Source organism: Cantharellus anzutake (genome assembly GCF_015039405.1).
Source record: "Cantharellus anzutake strain C23 chromosome Unknown EI90scaffold_138, whole genome shotgun sequence".
NCBI classification, from domain to species: domain Eukaryota; kingdom Fungi; phylum Basidiomycota; class Agaricomycetes; order Cantharellales; family Hydnaceae; genus Cantharellus; species Cantharellus anzutake.
In genome coordinates this window covers 140,314-162,770 of record NW_024067088.1, presented here as the reverse complement: position 1 = coordinate 162,770, position 22,457 = coordinate 140,314, and the positions used below count along the sequence as shown (strand labels likewise).

General features: G+C 49.9%; 2 protein-coding genes across 2 annotated transcripts; both read right to left on the bottom strand.

Moving 5' to 3' along the window:
* Positions 1-2,863: 2,863 nt before the first annotated feature.
* Positions 2,864-4,639, bottom strand: EI90DRAFT_3135499 (uncharacterized protein; the record flags this gene model as incomplete). Its single annotated transcript, XM_039064729.1, has 2 exons — positions 2,864-3,709; positions 3,794-4,639. 2 exons carry the CDS (start codon positions 4,637-4,639, stop codon positions 2,864-2,866), a joined length of 1,692 nt encoding a protein of 563 aa, XP_038908799.1.
* A 14,070-nt stretch (positions 4,640-18,709) lies between these two features.
* EI90DRAFT_3088929 (uncharacterized protein) lies at positions 18,710-18,922 on the bottom strand (the record flags this gene model as incomplete). Its single annotated transcript, XM_039062282.1, has 1 exon — positions 18,710-18,922. A coding segment is annotated over one exon (213 nt), but the record flags the coding sequence as incomplete, so codon positions are not given.
* Between the last annotated feature and the right edge of the window lie 3,535 nt (positions 18,923-22,457).

The following is a 22,457-nucleotide window of genomic DNA, read 5'->3' as shown; positions in this document are numbered from 1 at the left end:
CATGGTGTGGCTGTCTGGGCGAGTTGCTCGCCCAGAATCTTCCCATGCTCTTGGCTGTGGGTGATCACCCTTCAGCTTCACTTTTTCCGCCTCCGTTTTTGGGGGCGTAGTGATGCCGAAAGTTCTGTATCTTCTTAGATCGGGAGATTTTCCGGTTCCCTCACATTTTGTAATGTGAGGTACTCGTCCAGGTGGACGAGGTCATTACAATTTCCTAGGGGTTCCCATGTGGTGTCCCCTAGCTCCCATTTGGCCTTAAACCAGAGTTCATTGTGAACCCACGCGTGGTTTAAGATTTTGCAAACTACTGCTTCACGATCGGGGTCTTCCCCAAATCATAGAATATGTTTACTTCCCTATTTGGGAAGATTTCTTGGTCATTCGGCTTGTGAGGTACGAGCTGGGATATGTGGAATCTTGGGTGGATTCTGTGTTGTTCAAGTTGTGGTGGTGTCAGGGCACACCCGCCTGACCCGGGCCCACCCGGGCCCACCCGGCCACACCACACCCGCTCCCCGCTGTCTATCCCCCTCCCCCCTCCTTCCTCCCTCTCCTCCCCCCTCTTTTCCCTTTTCTTTCCCCTTTCTTTATTTCATTCTTCTCATCTTCCTCTTCCTGTTTATTTCTTTCTATCTACACGGACCACCTTCCCTTGTATCGATGTACTATTGACCCGTCCGGCCCACACACCCCGGACGGCTTCCCGCTGTGCCCAGCACGTGCGCATGTAGCGGACGCTCTCGGGATCCCCCACGGGGACACCCGGATGCCTGCGGCTGCCTCCGAGGATGACGTGGCACCTGTCATGTGACTCAAGCCGCATGTACATAAATGTACCTGAAGTGGGAACCGAAGAAGTAACCTTCTTCTCACATTCTCCACTTCAGGTAAGTAGTATAGTTTTCCTCTTTAATAATAATAACACATTCTCCACTTCAGTCTGAGTGGCCAGGGACCACTGTCCCGGATCGGGCCCGCCAGTACGCACGCCCGCTCCACACCCCGCGACGGCCTCAGTGCCGGGCATTACCCCCGGGCCCTCTCGACCCCGGACGCGTCCCTGACAGGTGGCAACTTGAGGATGTAGTTTGACGTCTCTGGAAATGTTTCCAGAATTTCGTAAGGCCCTATTGTATAAGGGCTTTAGTTTGCCTGCCCTCCCTTTGGGTAGGTTCAACTTATCCGTGGATAAGTATGCAAGCTCGCCTTTTCTCAAAGGCAGGTCCAGGCGTCTTTTCTTATTCGCCTGGATTGTTTGAGCAGCATGATTGTGTATTATCGCATCGTGTGCTGCCATTAGGTTTTCCTTTGCCTTTTGGGCGAAATCATTCACTCCTGGGTAGTCCGAGGGTGGTGCTGTTAGGCGCATCTTTGGCATGTGGCCATAGATTAATTCGAACGGGGCAAATCCTGTCGATGTGTTCGAGCTTGCATTGATTGCGAATTCTGCCATCGACAGCTTTGCTGCCCAGTTGCATTGATCTGGTCTGACCATCGCGTGTAGTATCTGTACTACTTTCTGTTGTGAATTTTGAATCTTGATCTGATGTGATCGAGTGTGGTAGTCTGTGAAGTCATACAACTTCATGAAGAAACATGAATGCTAGTTCTAATGCATTCATGGTTGTTTTAATGGGATCAGGTGGACGTTGTTGTGTCTGCCTGTGGACAATTCCTTGGATGGAATCATATCCCAAGTCTGTTGGGATGTGGTTGCTTCCCGGGTTTGGGTACTCCCCCCTAGAGCTTCCTCTAGGTTATTTGGTCTCGAGAGTATCTCGGGTTCATAGGCATGATGCCTATGATGACTCCTTACAACTGGTCTTCTAATGCCAGTTTGATCTGTTTGCGTTTGTGGTCAGCCAGAGGTCTCAGGCTGGCACTGGAAGCAAACTGAATTCCCCTATCAAGGAATTGTATTAGGGATGTTTTCTCCCCTATTGTTATCCCTCAGATGTTTATCCGAGTTTTTCCCTGCCATTGATAAGTGGGGTTAAACCTGAGACCACACAGTTGCCCTTTTGATTTGACACCATGATGAATGTCAGGTGACTTAAGCTGAGTTGCTTGGCTTTACCTGAAGTTACTCGGTTGGGGGCATGACAGGAATTTCTGTCACGCACTGTGACACATCTAAGTGTCACACTCTGCGACGCAATTCAATGTCACACACTTGCAACATGAAGAAGATGGAATAGAGAACCAAAGTCTGAGAAACCAATGCTGTAGGGGCATTAGGACTTTGGAAATTAGTACAAAAGTTGTATTGCTCAAAACAGAGCAAATTTATAATTAAAATGGATTTAAAATGAGTATCGCATAGGTTGGGCCGAGTTATTCAGCTTTATCCCTGTTTGCGAGTTCAAGGAGTTTGGTTCCTTGAGCAATTGCTTTCCAGATGGTATTTATCTGGGAGTTCCAGTTCCTCTGAGCTAGGACTGGGTTGTTTCTTTCTTTGGTATTTCTACCAAAGCATCGGTGACTTTCTCATTCACTGTGTTTATGGCCTTCCCAAGGAAAGAGCCAGAGAAGAAGAAAAAAAAAAAAAGAGGGCCTGGAGCACTTCCAGACACAATGGAGTCTCCTCAGTCTGAGGAGTTAAACTATACCATATTACTATAGGTCGATGGTCAGGTAGACCTTCAAAAACCTCTCGGTATGAGAGGAAGGCTGCCAATAGTTGGTGGCAAGATTGTGCGGACTGGGTTGTCTGCACAAGTGGGAGTTATGATCTCTACTTGATCTTATCTGCCAATTCTTGGTCCTCCTTCAGGTACGAGGAGGGCTGATTGGCCTTGTTGGCCAATCGTGTGTGATGCAGCCCAGTATTTCTACTGGGGAGAGGGCAGATTGTGGCTGCTAGCTAGCCGAGTATAAACTCCACCCAGAGCTTGTCTTCTTCTGGAGACTCCGGGGTGGTTTCTTCCGAAGGGTCCTCCTTCAGTGGGTCTCCCTCCGAGGTTTTTTCCTCAGGGGTGTTGTCTTCTGAGTGACTTTCCTCAGGGGAATCCCTCTTTGGTGTCGTCACCAAAGAGTTGGTAGTTCTTTTTTTGGTCTGGCTTATTGCCAGTTTTAGTGTATTTTTTTCGTCATTGTTTTCAATGACGTCGGATCTTGGGGCCATTATTATGGTCCCAACACTGATGTCCTCGCCCTTTCTTCTGGGCGAGTAGTGAGGTCCCTTGTTTGGGTCCTCTGGTTCGAAGTCATTGGAGGTGTCCTCCACTTCGAAATCACCAGGGATATTCTCTGGTTCTTCTTCCTCGGAGTCGTCTCCAACTTTGCCTTCTGTTTTGTAGTCGACTTCCCTGGCGATCCTATGCCTTGGGTTTCTGTCTCCTACTAACTGGCGCTCAGGGCGGCTCTTTGTCCGCTCTGGTATTCTGCAATTATTGCGTACTTGTACTGGCCTTTGGTCGGTGTTCCCTGACTGCTTCAGGGAGGATTTGCCTTTCCATTTGGGTTTAGGGTCTTGCACATTGGCTCTTGCCTCTGCGTGTTTCTCCTTTCCCGTCTGGTTGGGCTTTTTGCGATTTGTGGTCGTGGTGGTTTCAGGTCTGGTGTAGCATTCTGGCCTGTAGGCTGGAGCTATCCTCAGCCTGTTTTTCATCTCGTCCATGCGAGATGTTGTTCTGAACATCTCCTCGAAAGAGGAGAATCCCATTTTGATTATTTCCTCCTTGCATTCAGGGAGGATGTTTCCAGAAACCTAGCATTAAGCGATGGTTCTGGGTAGGACTGTCTGGGTCCTTTTCCTGCATTGTACTTTACATTGCAGTATTTTTTCCATCACCTTCAATGTGGTGAGCTCCTTGATATATGTCCTCATTAAAATTTCGAGAACTTCAAGAAATTTCCCCCCTTTATCTCTAAGGAGGGCTTCTTCACGGAGTTTTAGTCCGTGTGAGAGTGCAGGCTCTGCCAATCCACCAATGAGACAATCCAGATGGATTTCATTGTAGTGTGCACCTCTATATCCTCGTGCTGTGAGGAATCCTAGCAGTGTGGTGTACCACTGCCAGAAAATTTCTGTATTGTTTTCGCCTGACCACTTCGTGTCAGGGAGTCGAGTAGGACCGTTATTTAACCAGTCCCACTTCACCCTGTCTATGTGCGGGGTGAAAGTTAGAAGTTTGGCCATCCGTGTGGCCTTGTGGTACCATCTTTCGAGGTGCCAGTTGTCCTCCAGCAATGTTTTACTGGAAGTTTTCCTTGTGAAGTTTTCACGAGGGTTTGTTTGGTTCTCTCCAGCATTACTGGAGGGGTTTTGCGGAAGGTTACTTCCACTTATCCTTTGCCTGGGTGAAGTGACTGAGGAGGGCCATTTATCGCCTAAGATGGGGCCTGGTGTTGATGGTTGCCTGCTCATTTGTGGGTTCTCCTTACTAGGCTCCTTCTTCTGCCACGTTGCACTCCTACAGACTTCAGTGACCTCATCCGAAGTTGTCCTCCATTCGGATGGGACCTGGAAAAAGTCCATAAGTTTCTTGGACAATCGACTTCGGGGAGCTTCCCCATCCTCCTGCACCTGGTCCCTTTGCTGTGTCCACGCTGGGTCCAAGGCCATCTGAGGACAGTCCGGAAGTGAGCTTAACCTGTGAGTCTGTGTCGATCTGGATGACATGGCCTTTATATCCATGTTGGAGTGTATACACTCGTTCTCAGACAGAGCGCTGAGTGTCTCACAGTGGTTGTGAGATGGTGTCGGTGGTGTGGAAGTTTTTTCCACATTTCCTCCACTCAGGACTGGCTCCCTGCACAAGTGGGGGTCATCCCATGAGGGTTTTTGATGATTCCCAGTCTTATAGACTGGGGTTTGAACCGGCTCACGCCTAGGCGGCGAGCTGGATGTCTCACTATAGTTGCAAGACGGTAACGACGATGTGGAGGTTTTGTCCACATTTTTTACAATCAAAGACAGCTCCCTGTGCAAGCAGGAGTTGTTGTTCGATTGTTTTGCACAATTCCCAGTCACATAGAGTGGGGAGTGAACCAGCATGCTGCGATTTTGCGGGCTGGATGTCTGACAGTTAATGTGAGACAATGTATACAATGTGGAAGTTTTTTCCACATTTTTTGGGATCACAAATGGCTCCCTGTGCTGGCAGGAGTTGCCATTTGATCGATTTGCACAACTACCAGTTGCATAGACTGGGGAGTGAACCGGCTTGCTGCTATATCGCAAGCTGGACGTCTCACAGTGTCAGGGACGCGTCCGGGGTCGAGAGGGCCTGGGGGTAGTATCCGGCACTGAGGCTGTCGTGGGGTGTGGAGCAGGCGTGCGTACTGGCGGGCCCGATCCGGGACAGTGGTCCCTGGCCACTCAGACTGAAGTGGAGAATGTGTTATTATTATTAGAGGGGAAAACTATACTACTTACCTGAAGTGGAGAATGTGAGAAGAAGGTTACTTCTTCGGTTCCCACTTCAGGTACATTTATGTACATGCGGCTTGAGTCACATGACAGGTGCCACGTCATCCTCGGGGGCAGCCGCAGGCATCCGGGTGTCCCCGTGGGGGATCCCGAGAGCGTCCGCTGCATGCGCGCGTGCTGGGCACAGCGGGAAGCCGTCCGGGGTGTGTGGGCCGGACGGGTCAATAGTACATCGATACAAAGGAAGGTGGTCCGTGTAGATAGAAAGAAATAAACAGGAAGAGGAAGGTGAGAAGAATGAAATAAAGAAAAGGGGAAAGAAGAGGGAAAAGAAAGGGGAGGAGAGGGAGGAAGGAGGGGGGAGGGGGATAGACAGCGGGGAGCGGGTGTGGTGTGGCCGGGTGGGCCCGGGTCAGGCGGGTGTGCCCTGACATCACCCCCTCCTTAAGCCGCTTCGCCTCAAAGCGGCCAGGGGGTTCGTTCTCTCCCTCCCTGGGGCGTGGGGGTGTGTTTGGTGGAACTCCTCGATCCGGTCAGGGGCATGGATTAGTTGGTCTCGGGGGAGCCATTCATTCTCTGAGTTCGGCCAACCCGCGAACTTTACTAAATACCAGAGCTTCCGGCATAACCACTTTGAGTCCAGTATTTTTTCCACTTCATATTCCTCCTCTCCATCTACGAGTTCTGGGCCCGGGCGGGGGTTGGGGGGTTGTTCTGCGATCTCGTCCGGGCGGTAGGGTCTTACGTTCGTCACAGATATGACTGGGTGAATTCCCTTTTGCCATGCGGTGAGCTGGAGCTTGATGGCAGCCGGGGAGATGACCTTGACAACTTTGAAGGGGCCTAGCCACTTATGGTCTAGCTTCTTGGTCGGGCGGTCAGGCGTATAGTTTTGGGCGCTGAGCCAGACTCGGTCACCCTCCTGGTACTTGGGGGCTGTCTCTCGACCTCGGTCGTAGTAGCGGGCCATCTCGTCCGCTGCATGCTCCAGGGCCGCCTTCGCCTCTTCCTGCATCTTCATCATCCTGGACGAGAAGGTGTCGGCGGCTTCTACCTTGGACGTACGTGTGGGCTCCGTCCCCATCCTGGGATGCTGCCCGGTGTCAAGCTCGAAGGGGGTTCGACGGGTGGACGAGTGGACGCGGTTGTTGTAGGCAAATTCTGCCAGTGGGAGCCAGTCCGCCCAGTCGTCCTGGCGGTGGTTGACGAACACCCGAAGATAGGCCTCGATTTCCTGGTTAACCCGCTCTGTCTGTCCGTCAGTCTGGGGGTGGTAGGGCGTTGAGGGGGTTAGCTTGACCCCCAGGAGATCTGCAAGTTCTTTTGAGAAGCGCGAGACGAAGGTGCTCCCTCTGTCGCTAAGGATCTCTTCCGGGAGCCTGTGGTGCTTCCAGACGTGCTCTAGGAAGAGCCGGGCGATACCAGCCGAGTCCACGGATGTCACGGTGGGGATCACGTGGATGCGTTTGGACAGACGGTCCACTACAACTAGGATGGCGTTATAACCTTTTGACTCTGGGAGCTCTCCCACCATGTCTACCGAGATCACCTGCCAATGGTGGGTGGGAACTTTATTTGGGGTGAGCTTCCCAACCTTCCGTGCAGGGAAGGGTTTGACGCGGTTACAGGTGTCGCATCCACGTACATATCGCCCGACATATTCTGCCATCCGAGGCCACCAGTAGTCGCGGGAGACGAGCTCTAGGGTTTTCCATCGCCCTGGATGTCCCGTCACCCGCACGTCGTGGTGTAGCCATACCAGATCGTGGCGGAGTTGTGGGTCTTTTGGAACATACACCCTGCCTCGGTAGAGGACCAACTCTCCCTGTCTCTCCCACTCGTCCGACCTTAACGTTCCTTCTCCCAGTTCCCTCATGGCCTTTACCACCTGCTCGTCATGATCTCTCGCTCCTCGTACCCTCTCTAGGATATCCGCCTCCTCACCTTCCACTGAGACTGCTTCCGTCGCACGGGCCTCGAACCAGGCCAGTTGGAGGAGGGTCAGCCCCTCATTGTCGTCCCTTCCCTTCGGGTGGTCAGCGCGGCGAGAGAGTGCGTCTGGTTTCCCCATGAGCTTCCCTGGGCGGTGGACGAGGGTGAAATGGAAGCGGGAGAGGAAAAGGGACCATCTGGCCTGACGTCGATTTAACCTCTGGGCCGTCCGGAAGTAGCCCAGGTTACGGTGGTCGGTGTAGATCTCGACTTTCTCTTCAGCACCTTCCACGAAGTGTCGCCATTCCTCGAGGGCTCGGACGATTGCAAGCATCTCTTTATCGTACACTTCGTAGTTGCGCTCTACATCCGTGAAACTCTTGGACATGAATGCTACCGGGTGGAACTCTCCATCCAGTTGGAGCTGGGAGAGGACCGCGCCGGTTGCAAAGTTGGATGCATCGCACTCGAGCCTGAAGGGGCCGTGGTCGGTAGGGAAAGAGAGGATGGGGGCTGTGGTGACGGCTTCCTTGAGGGCACGGAAGGCATCGTCTTCATCCGGGCCCCAGTTCCAGGTTTGGGTCTTCCGGGTCAGCCTGTGAAGGGGGCAGGCCTTCTCAGAGAAGTCTCTGATGAACCGGTGATAGAAGTTTACGAATCCTAGGAAGGATTGTACTTCTTTCACCTTGGTTGGGGGGGCCAGTCGAGGACACCCTGGATCTTCACCGGGTCCATCGCGACGTTACCCTCCGAGATAACGAGGCCCAGGTACTTGATCCGGGTTCGCTCAAACTTACACTTCTCTGGCTTGAGGAAGAGCCTCCTTCTCCTCAGCGTCTCTAGGACCTCTCGGACGACCCTTCGATGTTCCTCCAGGGTGGCCGTGAAGATCAGGATGTCGTCCATGTAACAGATGACAACCTCCCAGTCGATGAAATCCCTCAGGATGTCGTTCATCATGGTCTGGAAGGTTGCCGGGGAGTTACACAGGCCGAAGAACATCACCATGGGCTCGAACAGCCCCCGGTTGGTCGTGAATGCCGCCTTCCACTCGTCTCCGTCCTTGATCCGGACATTGTTGAACCCCCAGCGTAGGTCTAAGGCTGAGAAGTATTTGGCGTTGCGGAGGCGGGCGAGGACGTCTGAGATGAGGGGGAGCGGGTACGAGTTCTTCACCGTGATCTCGTTCAGCTTCCTGTAGTCCTGGACCAGGCGTAGGGACCCGTCCTTCTTCTTGACGAAGAAGACTGGTGCTCCCATGGGGGATTTGGACGGCCGTATGCGCCCGTTCTGTAGGTTCTCGCGTAGGAACTCGTCCAGTTCTTTCTGTTCCGGGCGCGAGAGTGGGAAGGTCCTCCCCCTGGGCAGTTTGGCATCCGGTACCAGGTCTATAGCGTGGTCCCAGGGCTTCCGGGGGGGCAATTGGTCAAAGGCTTCTTTGGAGAACACATCCCGGAAGTCCTGGTAGTGCTCTGGTACTAGCGTCTCAAACGACGCAGGCTCAGCCTCCGGGTCGCGGGCCTCTTGGGCCATCCGCTGCGAGGGGGTCGTGGTGGCTCTCAGGTCATGGCCCCAGCTTGGGGGAATGATAGCAGCGTAGATCCCATCCCCAGGCTCCAGTACCGGGTCCTGATCATCTTGTATTCGCGGTTGTCTGCAGGAGGACGGGCAGCGGGACATGACGACTCTTTGTCGTACCCAGTCCACTTCTGGGTTGTGGTGCAGCAACCACGAGTGTCCTATGATGAGGGACTGGCGCCCGAGATTTGCAACCGCGGAGCGTGCCCGCTCCGTGTGTCGCCCAAAGGTCAGGAGGGCTTCTAGCTCTTCTGTTATAGCTCCATTTTCGTTCGGGGTTCCATCGACATTACGGACGGGAATGGGCTGGGGAAGGGGGGTTGTCTCTAGGTTGTGCTTTCGGACGAACTCGGGGCTTACGAAGTTCCCGGTGGCTCCTGAGTCCAGGAGGGCTGATACAGATACCGACGCAAGGGAGGTTAGGGCGGTCAGTTTCACTGTGAGGTTAAGAGATCTGGGGGACTGCTTGGAAAGGACGTAAATGGCTGGGGGGGAGACTGCTACCTTGGGCGTTGCTGCCCTTGGGGTCTTCTTGTTCTCACGGGTGGAGGATGCGTTTCTCCTCTTTTTCTTCACGATGACTCGGTGAAACTTTGGCATTGGCGTTGGCTTACGCGTGCTGCAGTATTTACACGAGCTATCTTCTACGGGCGGCCGGGACGCATCCCTTACCGGTCGCCTGCCTGAAAATCCCTCTGAGGTTCTTCCTCTGGTTCCCCCTCCACCGTCTCTGTCCCTTCGGTCAACTGCCTCTTCAGCCCTTCCATCAGTGTTCTCAGGTCTTCTGGGTGGAGACATCGTACTCGGCTGACCCTGGGGTGTGGGCATTCTCGCGCAAGATGACCCGGGGTGTTACAATTGTAGCACCATCTCTGGTCAGTCCTTGACCTGTCAAGATCCATCGGCTGGGGGCCCGTCCCTGGTGTAGGACGGGCTGTGTCAGAGACCAGATTCGAGACGAAGGAATGTCTCCGTAGTGGAGGGCTTCGGCCTCAGCGACTTCTGCCAAGAGCGCTGTGCCTAGTGACACGTCCGTGCCCTAACTTACTGACTGGCAATTAGAACCTAGGGGGGTAACTCTAGTTGATTTTTCTACTGGGGCGTAACCTATGTACAAGTGGGATATATATATGGTTACAGCGGAGACGGTTCCGCAATTGGCGGAGCCGAATGGAGCGGAGCTAACGGGGTTTAACCATTAGCCGACTGAATATTACCGACGAGTTGGTTCGCAGGGTTAGCGGAAAGGCAGGCAATAACCCAGAAACGGAAAGGAGGGATGAGCCCGAAGGTGGACTCTGCAGGGCAGGCGAGTGTATTGCCCAGCGGAGGCGGGGGTGCGCTAGCGGACGTCGGAGCTGTCCGGAAGTCTTCGGGGCTCCGTACTTAGGGAGGCATAGGTAATAAATTGAAATGAGGGGGTGGTGACCATCGAGGGGTACCAAGAGGATTGCGGAATAACGGGGGCTCTGAGGTTAGTGAGGGAGGAGCGGAGTTGGAACGGAGGGATCGGAGGGACCGGAAGTCGATGGCCGGGAATGGATATGACAGGCTGCTGGGGTGGGGGGCGGAGGTGCGGGAGCAGGTCGTGGGGGGGTCTGCGCGGGTCGGGTCTGGGATGGGGTCGCGGTCAGCGGAGGTCGAGCTGGTGGAATGGGGGTCTAGGTGGGGGTGCGCGTGGTTGGGTGGCTTGGAAACGTCGCCACTGGTTGTCCAGAAGCATGGCTTCGCGCTTCCACTCAGTCCAAGTGGTGGGCATGGGGCAGAGGCGGTATATACTCTCCCTGAGCCGCGAGTTAATCGCTTGCTCAAACCGGTCGACCAGCCCAACGTCGCCTAGCCTCAAGGCGGGTCCCAATATCTCGAACTCCTGGATGACCTTATCCACGGAGTCAGTCCCTTGGCGGATGACTGCCAACTTCTGCCGAGCTGTGGCCTCCCGGTTCGGGTCTTGAAACATGGCATCGAGTTCCATGTTGAACTCGTCCATGGTTATGGTGGGGGAGGTGGCTGTCAACAGGGTGATTGTCCGTTGTGTCGCCCACGCCCCTGCGGGTCCTCCCTTCATGTAGGAGAGGACGAAGAGGATCTGGGATAGTTCGGTGGGGAACTTGGCTGCGCAGACATGGAAGTAGATCCCGCACTCGGCTTTGAAACGATCGAGGTCTTCACTGGCTCCCGAGAAGGGAGTGGGGCAGCGACCTTCGGTGGTTTGGGTCTGGGCGCGAGTGTGGGTATGGGCGCGGGTGCAGGGGCGGGTGCGGGTGCAGGTGCGGGTGGGGGGTGGTTGCGGGTTTGGCTCTCCACAATGGCTTGGAGCTCCTGGAAGCGGGCCAGCAGGTCGTCATACTGTTCTTCTGACACCATGGCTGGGGAGATGGGGGAGGCGGGGGAAATAAGGTTAAAACCTTCTTCTGCTGTCAGGGACACGTCTGGGGTTGAGAGGGCCCGGGGGTAGTATCCGGTACTGAGGCCGTCGCGGGGTGTGGAGCGGGCGTGCGTACTGGCGGGCCCGATCCGGGACAGTGGTCCCTGGCCACTCAGACTGAAGTGGAGAATGTGTTATTATTATTAGAGGGGAAAACTATACTACTTACCTGAAGTGGAGAATGTGAGAAGAAGGTTACTTCTTCGGTTCCCACTTCAGGTACATTTATGTACATGCGGCTTGAGTCACATGACAGGTGCCACATCATCCTCGGGGGCAGCCGCAGGCATCCGGGTGTCCCCGTGGGGGATCCCGAGAGCGTCCGCTGCATGCACGCGTGCTGGGCACAGTGGGAAGCCGTCCGGGGTGTGTGGGCCGGATGGGTCAATAGTACATCGATACAAAGGAAGGTGGTTCGTGTAGATAGAAAGAAATAAACAGGAAGAGGAAGGTGAGAAGAATGAAATAAAGACAAGGGGAAAGAAGAGGGAAAAGAAAGGGGAGGAGAGGGAGGAAGGAGGGGGAGGGGGATAGACAGCGGGGAGCGGGTGTGGTGTGGCCGGGTGGGCCCGGGTGGGCCCGGGTCAGGCGGGTGTGCCCTGACACACAGCTGACGCGAGACGATTCTGTAGATGTGGACGATTTTTCCACATTTTTTGGAACTCCAAACGGCTCCCTGTGCCAGCAGGAATGGTCATTTGGTTGTTTATGACAACTCCCAGTCGCATCGACTGGGGAGTGAACCAGATTGCTGCTATATTTCAATCTGGACGTCTCGCGTTTAATGCGAGACGATGCTGGACATGTGAAAGATTTTTCCACATTTTTTGGGATCAAAAACAGCTCCCTGTGCCAGTGGGAGTGATTGTTTGATGGTTTTGTGTAACTCCCAGTCAAATAGACTTGGGAGTGAACCGGCTTGCTGCAATCTTGCAAGCTGGATGTCATGTGGGTGACTCGAGACGATGTGGACAATTTTTCCACATTGCTTGGGGCCACAAACGGCCCCTGCGCCAGCAGGAGTTACTGCTTTTTTTGTCAGTGTCTTGCACCTGAGAGGTTCCCTGAGGATAGTGGGGCTCAGGGACTTCTTTTGGCATGTCTGACCCAGCCCTTGAGGCTGTTAGTGTGGCAGCCACGCGCTTATGTGTGCGCATGTTTGCCTCCTCACCCAGTGGTGAGAACTCTCTCTTTCTAGGAGAGATCATGTTGCCACATGGGGTTCTAAGGGTATTGTTCCCCACATTTACCCCATGTAAGTTTTTGGGATCCTCAGGGTTTGTCCCTGAGGTCCTACCAATATGTGGCAGGTCTTCGTCATCATCCGATGACGCAGTGTTTAGGTTATCTCCCAAATTGGGAGATTGCGGTGAAGGAGCGGAGCTGGATCACCTTATGTAACCAGTTTCCTACGTCCAATAACGATATTAGAGTTTGTGCTGATTTGCATACTGACCGTGTTTTGGTTGCCAAATATATGATTGTTCACTGTCTAAACAACAATAAACACCCCCCAACGATCTCACCTGACGTATAGATCGTCTATGGATAAAATTCTATATTGACTTTACTATGATTTCTAGTCAATATTACACCTATATTTACCACTTTTCAGTAGGATGTGATTTTCCTGATAATTTACTGAAGGAAAACTGCTAATAAAATAATTCCGCAATAAATGTTACTCAATACAGGAGTGACCAAACTGCTCTTTCTATCGCTTAGAGTGCGTGCTAGTTATCTAGCAGGTTCAGGATCGCTCACTTTTCTCCTGTGGTGTGATAACCAAAAATTGCTGAGAGATTATTCAATTAAGAAGTCCCTCCACCAAATTCTCACTAATTCTCACTATGACACTTTTGTTCAGCTGTGTCTAACTGACCCTAACTCACGCTTAGAGTGACGTGTTAGTTTTATATTAGCTAACAACTAATATTTGCTTTTATCTTTTGGAGCAAATGAACCAACCACTGGTGAGGAGAATTAAACTTTTATTTCTACCTGAGGTTTGAGAGGGGGCAGAAGCGGCGGCCTTTTATGCTTTTCAGAGGCCTCTCTACTCCCACGCCTCGCACTAGTTACATGTGCTACATTTGTATTATAGATAGTTCTAGAATGATATAGGGGCTTGGGCTGTGTAAGCTTAATAATGGACTTAGGACATGACTCAGCAATAAGTAATTCATTTCTTTGTCTTTTGGGCCGATCTTAGCGGGATCTTGTAGCGCTGAAGCTATGCTCTACACCGCCTTAATTACGAACAGTTATCTTTAGAAATGACTCGGCTATAAAGGAACTTTCTAGACTGTTCTCTAATTGACCCCTTTTTGTGAAGCCGCATCATTACTAATGTTCTAGAGCCTTCCCAATTAATTAACCGATCCGCGGACTTCTGAATCACTTCATGCTTATGATCCGAGATCCAGATCATCAATCATTCTTTTGTTCCGATTTATTTGAGCTTAAAATCAAAAAGTTTTGATGAATCATGGGAAAATATACAAGATCCGGTTTTTTAGCATTTTCTCCTCTTTTGATGCGATCAAAAACTGTCCGCCCGCGCCGGGGAATACTCTATCATATGGTATTTGGTCCGCCAGACTTCCGGGCGCCAATATATTTCCCTTGAGTCACATTACTTTTTGTAAGAATTAGCAAATAAATATATATGAATTATAAGGTGTTTCGCCGTTTGAGCGATATCTCCGTCAGTTTTGAAGCTTTTAGAATGAAACAAAACCGTGGATAAAGTTAAGAAACAGTCCTTTCAAATGGTAAAAAGATTACAGTCAAAAGTTTACTGGTTCCCGAGATATTCACATTTCTTTCCCAATGTTCCTTCTTATTCTGCTGTCTATGTGCTATTTTCTTGTTGTAGGGTTATATTCTTTGAATATTACACCTATGCCAAGTTCTAGGCATGATTGTAGTAGATTAAATCTCATACTACATGGGTGTAGATAATTTATAATGATCTAATGTCTGTCCAGTCTCATAAAGATCATGAGATCTGTTAAACGTCTGAACTTGTCACCTGTTCGTTGACTATTCTGATAGATCATTGTTTTATTCTTTGAATATTATTTCTCCTACAGTGGCTTTTTAACAAAGCCACCCTTTGTTCTTGCTGCAGATGCGAGCTTCCCCATTTGGGGGTATGACGGTGCCATGTCGGGTGCTGTCCCCGGAACAGATGTAAAAAGGATGTGTAGATTAGTTTTAATCACACCTCATGCACTTAAAAAAGTGTGAGGTCTGTGGGGCTCGCTCAGGTCACCAGGCCGTAAGTGTCACAAAGGTGTGGGTATTACGGGGTGATAAGCGATCGGTTTCAACCCGTCGCCTGTCATGTGACACTAATCTACAACGGGACTACATGTAATGGGGGCCCAGGGCTTGTGCCCTGACACGCTCCTAGAGACACCATGGAATAAAACCCAAACGAATCACGTGACGAATGATTGACCCTCACTAACACCTCCTTTGTTAAGTAGTGAGGGGGGGGGGCCTCTGGCCCCCTTCTGCTGGCAGCCTTGGTTCCTCCATCGCCAGCTCCCCTGACAAATTGGGGACAATGAGAACGTACCAGGCACAGCACTCCATTCTGAGTTGCTGAAGCTGAGTCCCTTCAACACCCCATCACCCTCAGAGCTCCGCCCCACCTCCAGTCTGTCTCTGACCCACCATCGGATGACCTGGAACACCAAGCTCCACCTGACAGCATCACCTGGATAGCGATCGGACCTATCCTAAGGAACGTCATCTTGACATTCACAGGGAAAACGATAATATGCCCTTTCAATGCATGTTGAGCAGTAGAATTGAAAGAGGGTGCAGCCAGGCCAATGGAATGAGCATTCAATATGGATCCATCTCACAAATGGATAATCCAGGATTTGGCATGTTGATGGGCCAGTTAATTGGGGAGGAATGGGACTGAAGAACAGATTGTTAGCCAATGCAGTATTAGGCAAATGACCATGACTTAAAGTGTGTTTGCATTTGCAGCACATCCAGACCAAGACATTGGAGGTTGAAGTGTGGACAATTCCATTGGGACACAACATGACAAGGACACCTTGCTCAGCCAGGGGTGGGACCCTATATCGATTTTGCATTGCTAAACCCACCCTAGAGGCTCTTTTGTATTGGGGGCCCCCCACAATTGAAATTATTGTATTGTAGCGGAGTCATCTGAACTATTGTTATGTTATTATTTTGTGGTCATTTAACCCATGACTCATTGTCTGTGCACATTGCTGGCTGCTGCCCAGAGGGGTGTCAAGCCTGTTTCCCACAGTCTAGACACATTTACATAGTTGGATAGATAATTTGAGACTGAATTAACCAATAAATTATCGATGAAAAAGACAAAATACTTTTTCAGACGAGTCTTTTGGGATAACTCAATGTCTGTGCTCATGCTGACCACTTGTCATATCCATGCATACCCGATCCTGACCTGACTCCCAGACCTCCTTCTTCACCACCTCCGGAGTCCTGCCCTACTGCTGTCCATTCCGATATTCACCTTCGGTCCTGACACCACACCACACCACACCCCTCATGCCACCTCCACTCCTCCATCCTTCTCCTGTCCCATCTCCGTCTGCTCCGATACTCACCTCGGACCGAACACCGCTCTTCCTCCTCACAACACCTCCACCCTCCCATCATTCTCCTACCCTTCGCCCGTCCGCTCCGATACTCACCTTCAGACCTGACACCTTTCCTCTCCACTCCTCTCCACTTTCCTCTTTCCTCTCTCTTCCCTCTGGCCCTCTTCCACTGACCTTCTGCCAAGTTACGACCTTCTGCCACTGTCCCATACCTCATACTCAGACACCGCTCGTACCTTTGCTCCGAGACTCCATCATAGTTCTTACCTCGGACTTTGACTCCACCTTGGCTTTAGTCCATTGCATTGGTGACCTCATACTACGTAAACACCATTGCCAATATTCCTTGGACTTTCAACCCCACCTCCGTAACCCCCAAGCTCCATGGATCACCTTTGGTACTTTCACCGCTTGTAATGTATCTTTCGCATTTCCCCCTCATCCCTATTTGGACTGCTGCTTCTTCCCATTCTAGCCAGTTAGTCATCATCCCCACTTCCCCTCATCCTCCTGCCCCTCTGGGCTTCGCCCTCCTTACCTCCTTTCGGATGTACCACAGGTTCTGCCCCATGACCTTCAGTACCGCTCCGCTTCTGTCATCCCTTTGTTCCCGTTTGGACGCCTTCATTCCGATTCGGACCACCTTTGTTTCCTTGTGCTTTTGCCCTCTCCATTATATATATTGGTGCTTGACATACTTGTTTGAGGCCTTAGTGTCAGGGCAACCACACCTGACCATACAACCCCAGAACCACCTTCCCTAAACCTCCCCCCACTTCCCTCATCCTCCCATCTTTCACAACTACAGCCCACATGCGAACCCGTGGGAAAAATCACGTGGGTCAAGGTGAGCAACTCGCCTTAACCCATGTGACACCTTTTCCACATCACGGTGTAGGAATATAAAAGTTACAACACTAAAACAACCAGAAACCATCACAGAAAATTGGACAAAAATCATACAACCTCCACGGACCAGAAATAAAAATAGGAATAAAATCATAACTCAACAAAATGAATTGAAATAAAATATCGAAAAAATACTGAAGAACAGAGTCGATGGATTGAGTATCTACGCGAACTTTCAAGTCTGGGAATTAAAAGATGGTCCAGAAAATGAAGAAAAACAGCAAATAAACCCACATGAAAATAAAAACAAGGTTTCCTGTATCAAATAAAATATTAGAAATTCGTGGTAACGTGGGAAAATATTTTTACGAACGTACGAAACGAATGACAAAGAGAAATCGGAAGAAAATCAAGGCATTCACATAATGAAAAATGGTTAGGTACAAGGAAAAGATGAAAGAATTGGAAATATTTATATGAGGAAAATAGGGAAAAATATGAATCTTTGTCGGTCTTAAAGAGTTGAAGTATAGGTCTGTGTACAAAAAGATTTTATGTTAAAATCTGAAGAATTGAGGGAGAAACGGATTTAACAAGATTAAAACACACTTGCAGAGAAGACTGGCTCAAACATCCTGAGTTTGTGGTTAAAACGGATGAGCTAGAAATGCGAAACTAAAGAGTTCGAGTCCAGAAACAAGGCATAATTTATCCAGAATTAATTGTAGGAAAATGGATGAGCTAATGCCAAAGCAATCTGGAGAACCTCAAAATTAAATCTTGAGAAATTCATATCTTCATGAATAATCCTCATAGTTTACTGTTGTTTATATCAACAGAAAGCTATACCCTTAAGCTAACAAATAACCCCATGACATGTGACTTAGAATAAAGTGAGTAAACAAGGGTAAATAAGGTCATGACGGGTGTTAGGCAATGCAATCGGCTAATTCCCACACCAAAACTTCCAGAAAGTTCTAGAAGTTGAATGGGATGCTGATCGCTTACATAAGAGGATTACTAAGCTCAATATAAGATTACTCAGCAATGTAAATAGTAAAGTGACATGTGAAAACAGAGCCCTTAGGAAAGGTATAAAAGACCACATTTTCTGGTCTGACCCCTCTTCCTTCTTTACTCCTCTCCCCTATGTGCTCTGGCTCATAGGTCATAAGGCGTCCTAATAAAAATTAAGTTTTATTAGTATAAGTGTGCAGTTCAGATCACATCTGAGTAAAAGTGATCAACCCTCAGTAAAAAGTTAAGAAGAAGTTAAGAAATAGTGACATTGAGTCAAGTCGGTTGGAGTCGCTCCGAGTTAAAAGTGACAAGACAGAGGTGAAACGACTGAAAATAGTAGGTCTATAGCATGATTTTCGTGTGGAACAATCAGGTAGACAAGTGAATTGAACCCTGAGAGTTTCATACACACACAAATAATCAGTAACACATACAAATATCAATACACAAAGCAACCAAAACGCTACAGTGGTTGAGTTAAAGTACCAATACTAACATATAAGTATCAGAAGAAAGAACAGCCTTTTATAGGAGGAGGAGTGGTGGTATAGTGGTAACACCCGCCAATCTACTCTCTCGCTGGCGTTTGCCGATTGAGAGGACGTTGGTTCGACTCACCTGTTGGGAGGTCGCGGTTCTCCAAAGACTCAAGAGGCACGTGTTTATGCGTCGGGCCAACAAGCCGAGGAGCCGGTCTCATGATCACCTGATCACCAACTTCTCCACTACCGATTACATTGAGTATAGAAAAGGTTCATATCATATGACTAAGTCTTCTATTCACTACCCGAAAAGGGCCTCTCATGGGCACAACCGGCCAGGAGTTAGGAGTTCAATTGGCATGGACCCAGACGTTCTATAGGGGATCACCTGCAGCACAACAGGCTCATGTGATACGGTCTACCACTGTCACAATTCAGAAGAAGTTGGATTGTTCAGTCGCGAATCCGGGCATTGGCGAACGATGTTGGTGTTATCCGGGAGCTTAGAATCATGTGGAACTTGAGTATAGAAACATGTATGATAATATGCCTTGGGCCTCGCCCCTTCCCCTTGGCGCCTTAATCGGGCAGCCTGTCTGGGAAGTAAAATATCGAGAATACACACACACACACACACACGCCTTTTATAGGATTTCTGTTCTCCTCCTTCAACGGGAACATGCTCGGCTTCTACCCATAGTCATGTTACGAACTGTACAGTACATTTCCTTTTATAGCAGCCAAGCGGGGAATAGGGAAACTTACCCTTCTTCTCAACTCAATCCCCACTTAGTGTTAGAACGTGCGGATTCGGACGACTCCGGAATGGAATCGGAGACTTAGCATGGAAGGACCTCGGCCTCAGCGACTCAAGCGGAGCGCTGTGCCATTGCTGGTTGTCCTGGGGGTCCCTAATTTCGGATCTAGCAGAGGGAAAGTCTCTTGGGGGGGAATTCCAGTCGATTTTGGACTGAGGTTACAAGTTACTAGGTACATTGTATATAAGGAGGGGTCCGGAATCAAAAGGAACAAGGGTAGGACAAAAGGAGACAAAGGGAGATGGAAAGAGGAACAACACCGAGGGTCAAGTGTTTGACTCAATGGTGTTTCCCAAAGGAGGAATGAAGGGCCAAGGCCCAAGAAGGAAGGAAGGAGGATGGGAGTCGGGAATGGCTAGCTGACTGAATAGAAAGGAAGCAGCAGCCCAAATAGGAATGAGGGAGAATAGCGGAATTGAAATGGACAATGCAATAGTTGCAAGGTCTGGAGTAAGTCCGGAAAGTCCGAACTCGGAGGTTAAACTCCGGAATATTGGCAAAGGTAATTAAATGGAATGAGCTAACCAATACAATGGGTATAAGCGGAGGTGGGGTCAAAGTCCGAGGTCGGAGCTAAGACCGGAGGTTCCGGAGACGAGACGTGAACGGGATACCGGAGCGGAGGTCCGGAGTCGGGAGCATAGGGTTTGTGTACTCGTCTGGAAGGTGTCGAGGTTGGGGTCGGACCCGGAATGTTCTGGAGTCGGACCGAAGGTGGTGTCCAAGCCGGAGGTGGGATAACCTCTTGGGAGTCGGCAAGGAGAAGGTGATGGAAGGGAAGTAGGGCTCCGGAAGTCGGAGTTCGGAGTTCCGGGAGCCTGGAGCGGAGGTCGGGATTGTATGGATATGACACTTAGGCAAGTTGTAGCTACCTTCCATAATACATGACAACTCAATCCCCGCTTAGTGAGTTTGAGGAGCTTGGGATAGGATCCAGCACCTGGCTACCTGGGACACTGCAAGTGTCCAGCTCTGAGGTAGGGCCGCCCCTGGACGGAGGCCAGGCCCTGACACTTAGTCTAAAATCGACCTGAAATGCCCCCTAGAGACTTCCTGCTCACCACCTATGAAATTAAGGACCAAATGGACAAACAGCAATGGCACAGCACTCCACTTGAGTCGCTGAGGCCAAGGTCCCTCCTTGCTAAGTCTCCGGTTCCCCTCCAGAATCATCCACCCTCACCCAGTTCTAACACCACTGTCTAAAGGGGCATCAGGACTGTTTCCCACAGTGTCAACACACTTTATACCAATGGATAGCCCATTTGAAAAGCTTCCAATATATATGATTTGAGACTAAATTGACAAATAAATTATCGAGAAAAATGCAAAATACTTTTTTGGACATGAGTTTGAGCTAGACTGAATTCTGCAGACATGTGTTCTGAAATCCACAGACCCACCAGTTAGGCAGATTATTCATGACATTTGCACTGATACATACCCTAGGGGGTCTCCCAATATGAGGGCCCCCAGACCCTTTTACAATTGTATTGCTATCAGTATGGGGCCCCTAGGTGCCCCCATATGTTACTTAGGGGGGTAAACATAATTCTGCAATTGAGTGTATAGTTGAGCACTGCAACACAGGTAAATTCTGGGCATACTGATAGCAATACAATTGTAAAAGGATCTGGGGGCCCTCATATTGGGAGACCCCCAGGGTATGTACATATAGTGGTGCAAATGTCATGAATAATCTGCCTAACTGGTGGGTCCATGAATTTCAGAAGACATGTCTGCAGGATTCAGTCTTGTCTAAAAAAGTATTTTTTTCAATAATCTGTTGGTCAATTTAGTCTCAAATCATATATCTTGGAAGCTATTCAAATGGGCTATTCATTGGTGTAAAGTGTGTTGACACCGTGGGAAACAGTTCTGACACCCCTTTAGACAGTGGTCAGCATGAGCACAGACATTGAGTTATCCCAAAAGGCTCGCATCCGAAAAAGTATTTTGCATTTTTCTATGTAAAATGTGTCTGGACCGTGGGAAACAGTCTTGACACCCTTCTGGACAGCAGCCAGCAATGTGCACAGACAATGAGTCCATAAGAATATAACAATAGTTCAGATGACTCTGCTACAATATAAAATAGGGGCCCACCCCCATTTGATAACAATATATTCATAATTATATAGAAGGGGCCATAGGGGGACCCCCATATTGGGAGACCCCCTAGGGTATGTATAACAACGCAAAATTGATACCCTATAGGGTCTCTCCCCTGGCTGATCAGGCTGTTCTGGAACCATCGCTGACGAGAGCATTGCAGCCCCACACACTGCGCACACTGTAGTAGTCAATGAGCGAGAGGATAATAACGCAAAAAAGTGCTTCACCATTTCGGTTTTACAGTGGTCAGGAATTCTGGAGGGCCATCGTAACGCACATTGCAAGCGCCAATTGTGATAAATATCATCTAACTGATTGGCCGCGGCAAGAGGGGGAGTATAAGTGGCACGAGAGGAGCTGCGGACATTGAAGTAAAAAAGGTGAAGCAATGAACGTCGTAACGATGCCACGGAGGAATGTGGGGGGCATGGGATGTGGAAGTGAGACATTACTCTGTGAAGAAATTTTTGATGTACAACGGATTCAGAGATGTCGGACAGAAACCGAGTGAGTTGATAGTGATCATTACCATCGGTGATCATGAGCGGCCGACAGCGTATGTTAGGTTCGGAAGCAGAAGGGGGAGTGACAGACGCGATGTGAGCAAACAACTGAGAACGCATTTGCTCGCGATTGAGAGGCAGGGGCTGGAGATAAGGAATGTGGTGAAAGAAACACAGAGCACAAAGATCTGAATAAGCCAAGGATTCCAATAATTCACAGATGTTCTTATGATGAGGATAATAGGAGCCAATGTGTCGAAAATGGGAGAGTATGCGAAGCACACTCTCGTTGTTTAAGCGTTTGGAGTCTGCCGAGCTGCAAAGACATAAAGCCAGGCAAATCAATTTCCGCTGTTGAACCGGACATGATGGAGACAAGACCACATTGAATACAGTTCGATAGTACTGATCATAAAAGGGAAATTGGATACGGAGATTGACACAGGCTGGAAAGCCGGATTGATATCAATCACCCCAAAAGGGGTGACGAAGTAGGCCAACACAAAGACGATTCTCAGTCAAACCATTCACAGAAAAGCCAGGGCATCCACAATTAGTAGATGAGAATACGCCAATATGGCGGAAGTTAAAAACGTTTGAGACCAAATCGCTGAGGATAAAGTGATAAGAGAATGGAGAGAAAGTGGAGACGGACACCCACCGCATTCGTCCGCAAACGAGTCCATAGAGATGTTGGATTGCATGCGTACACAGAGAGGATTGAAAGAGGAACTATAGA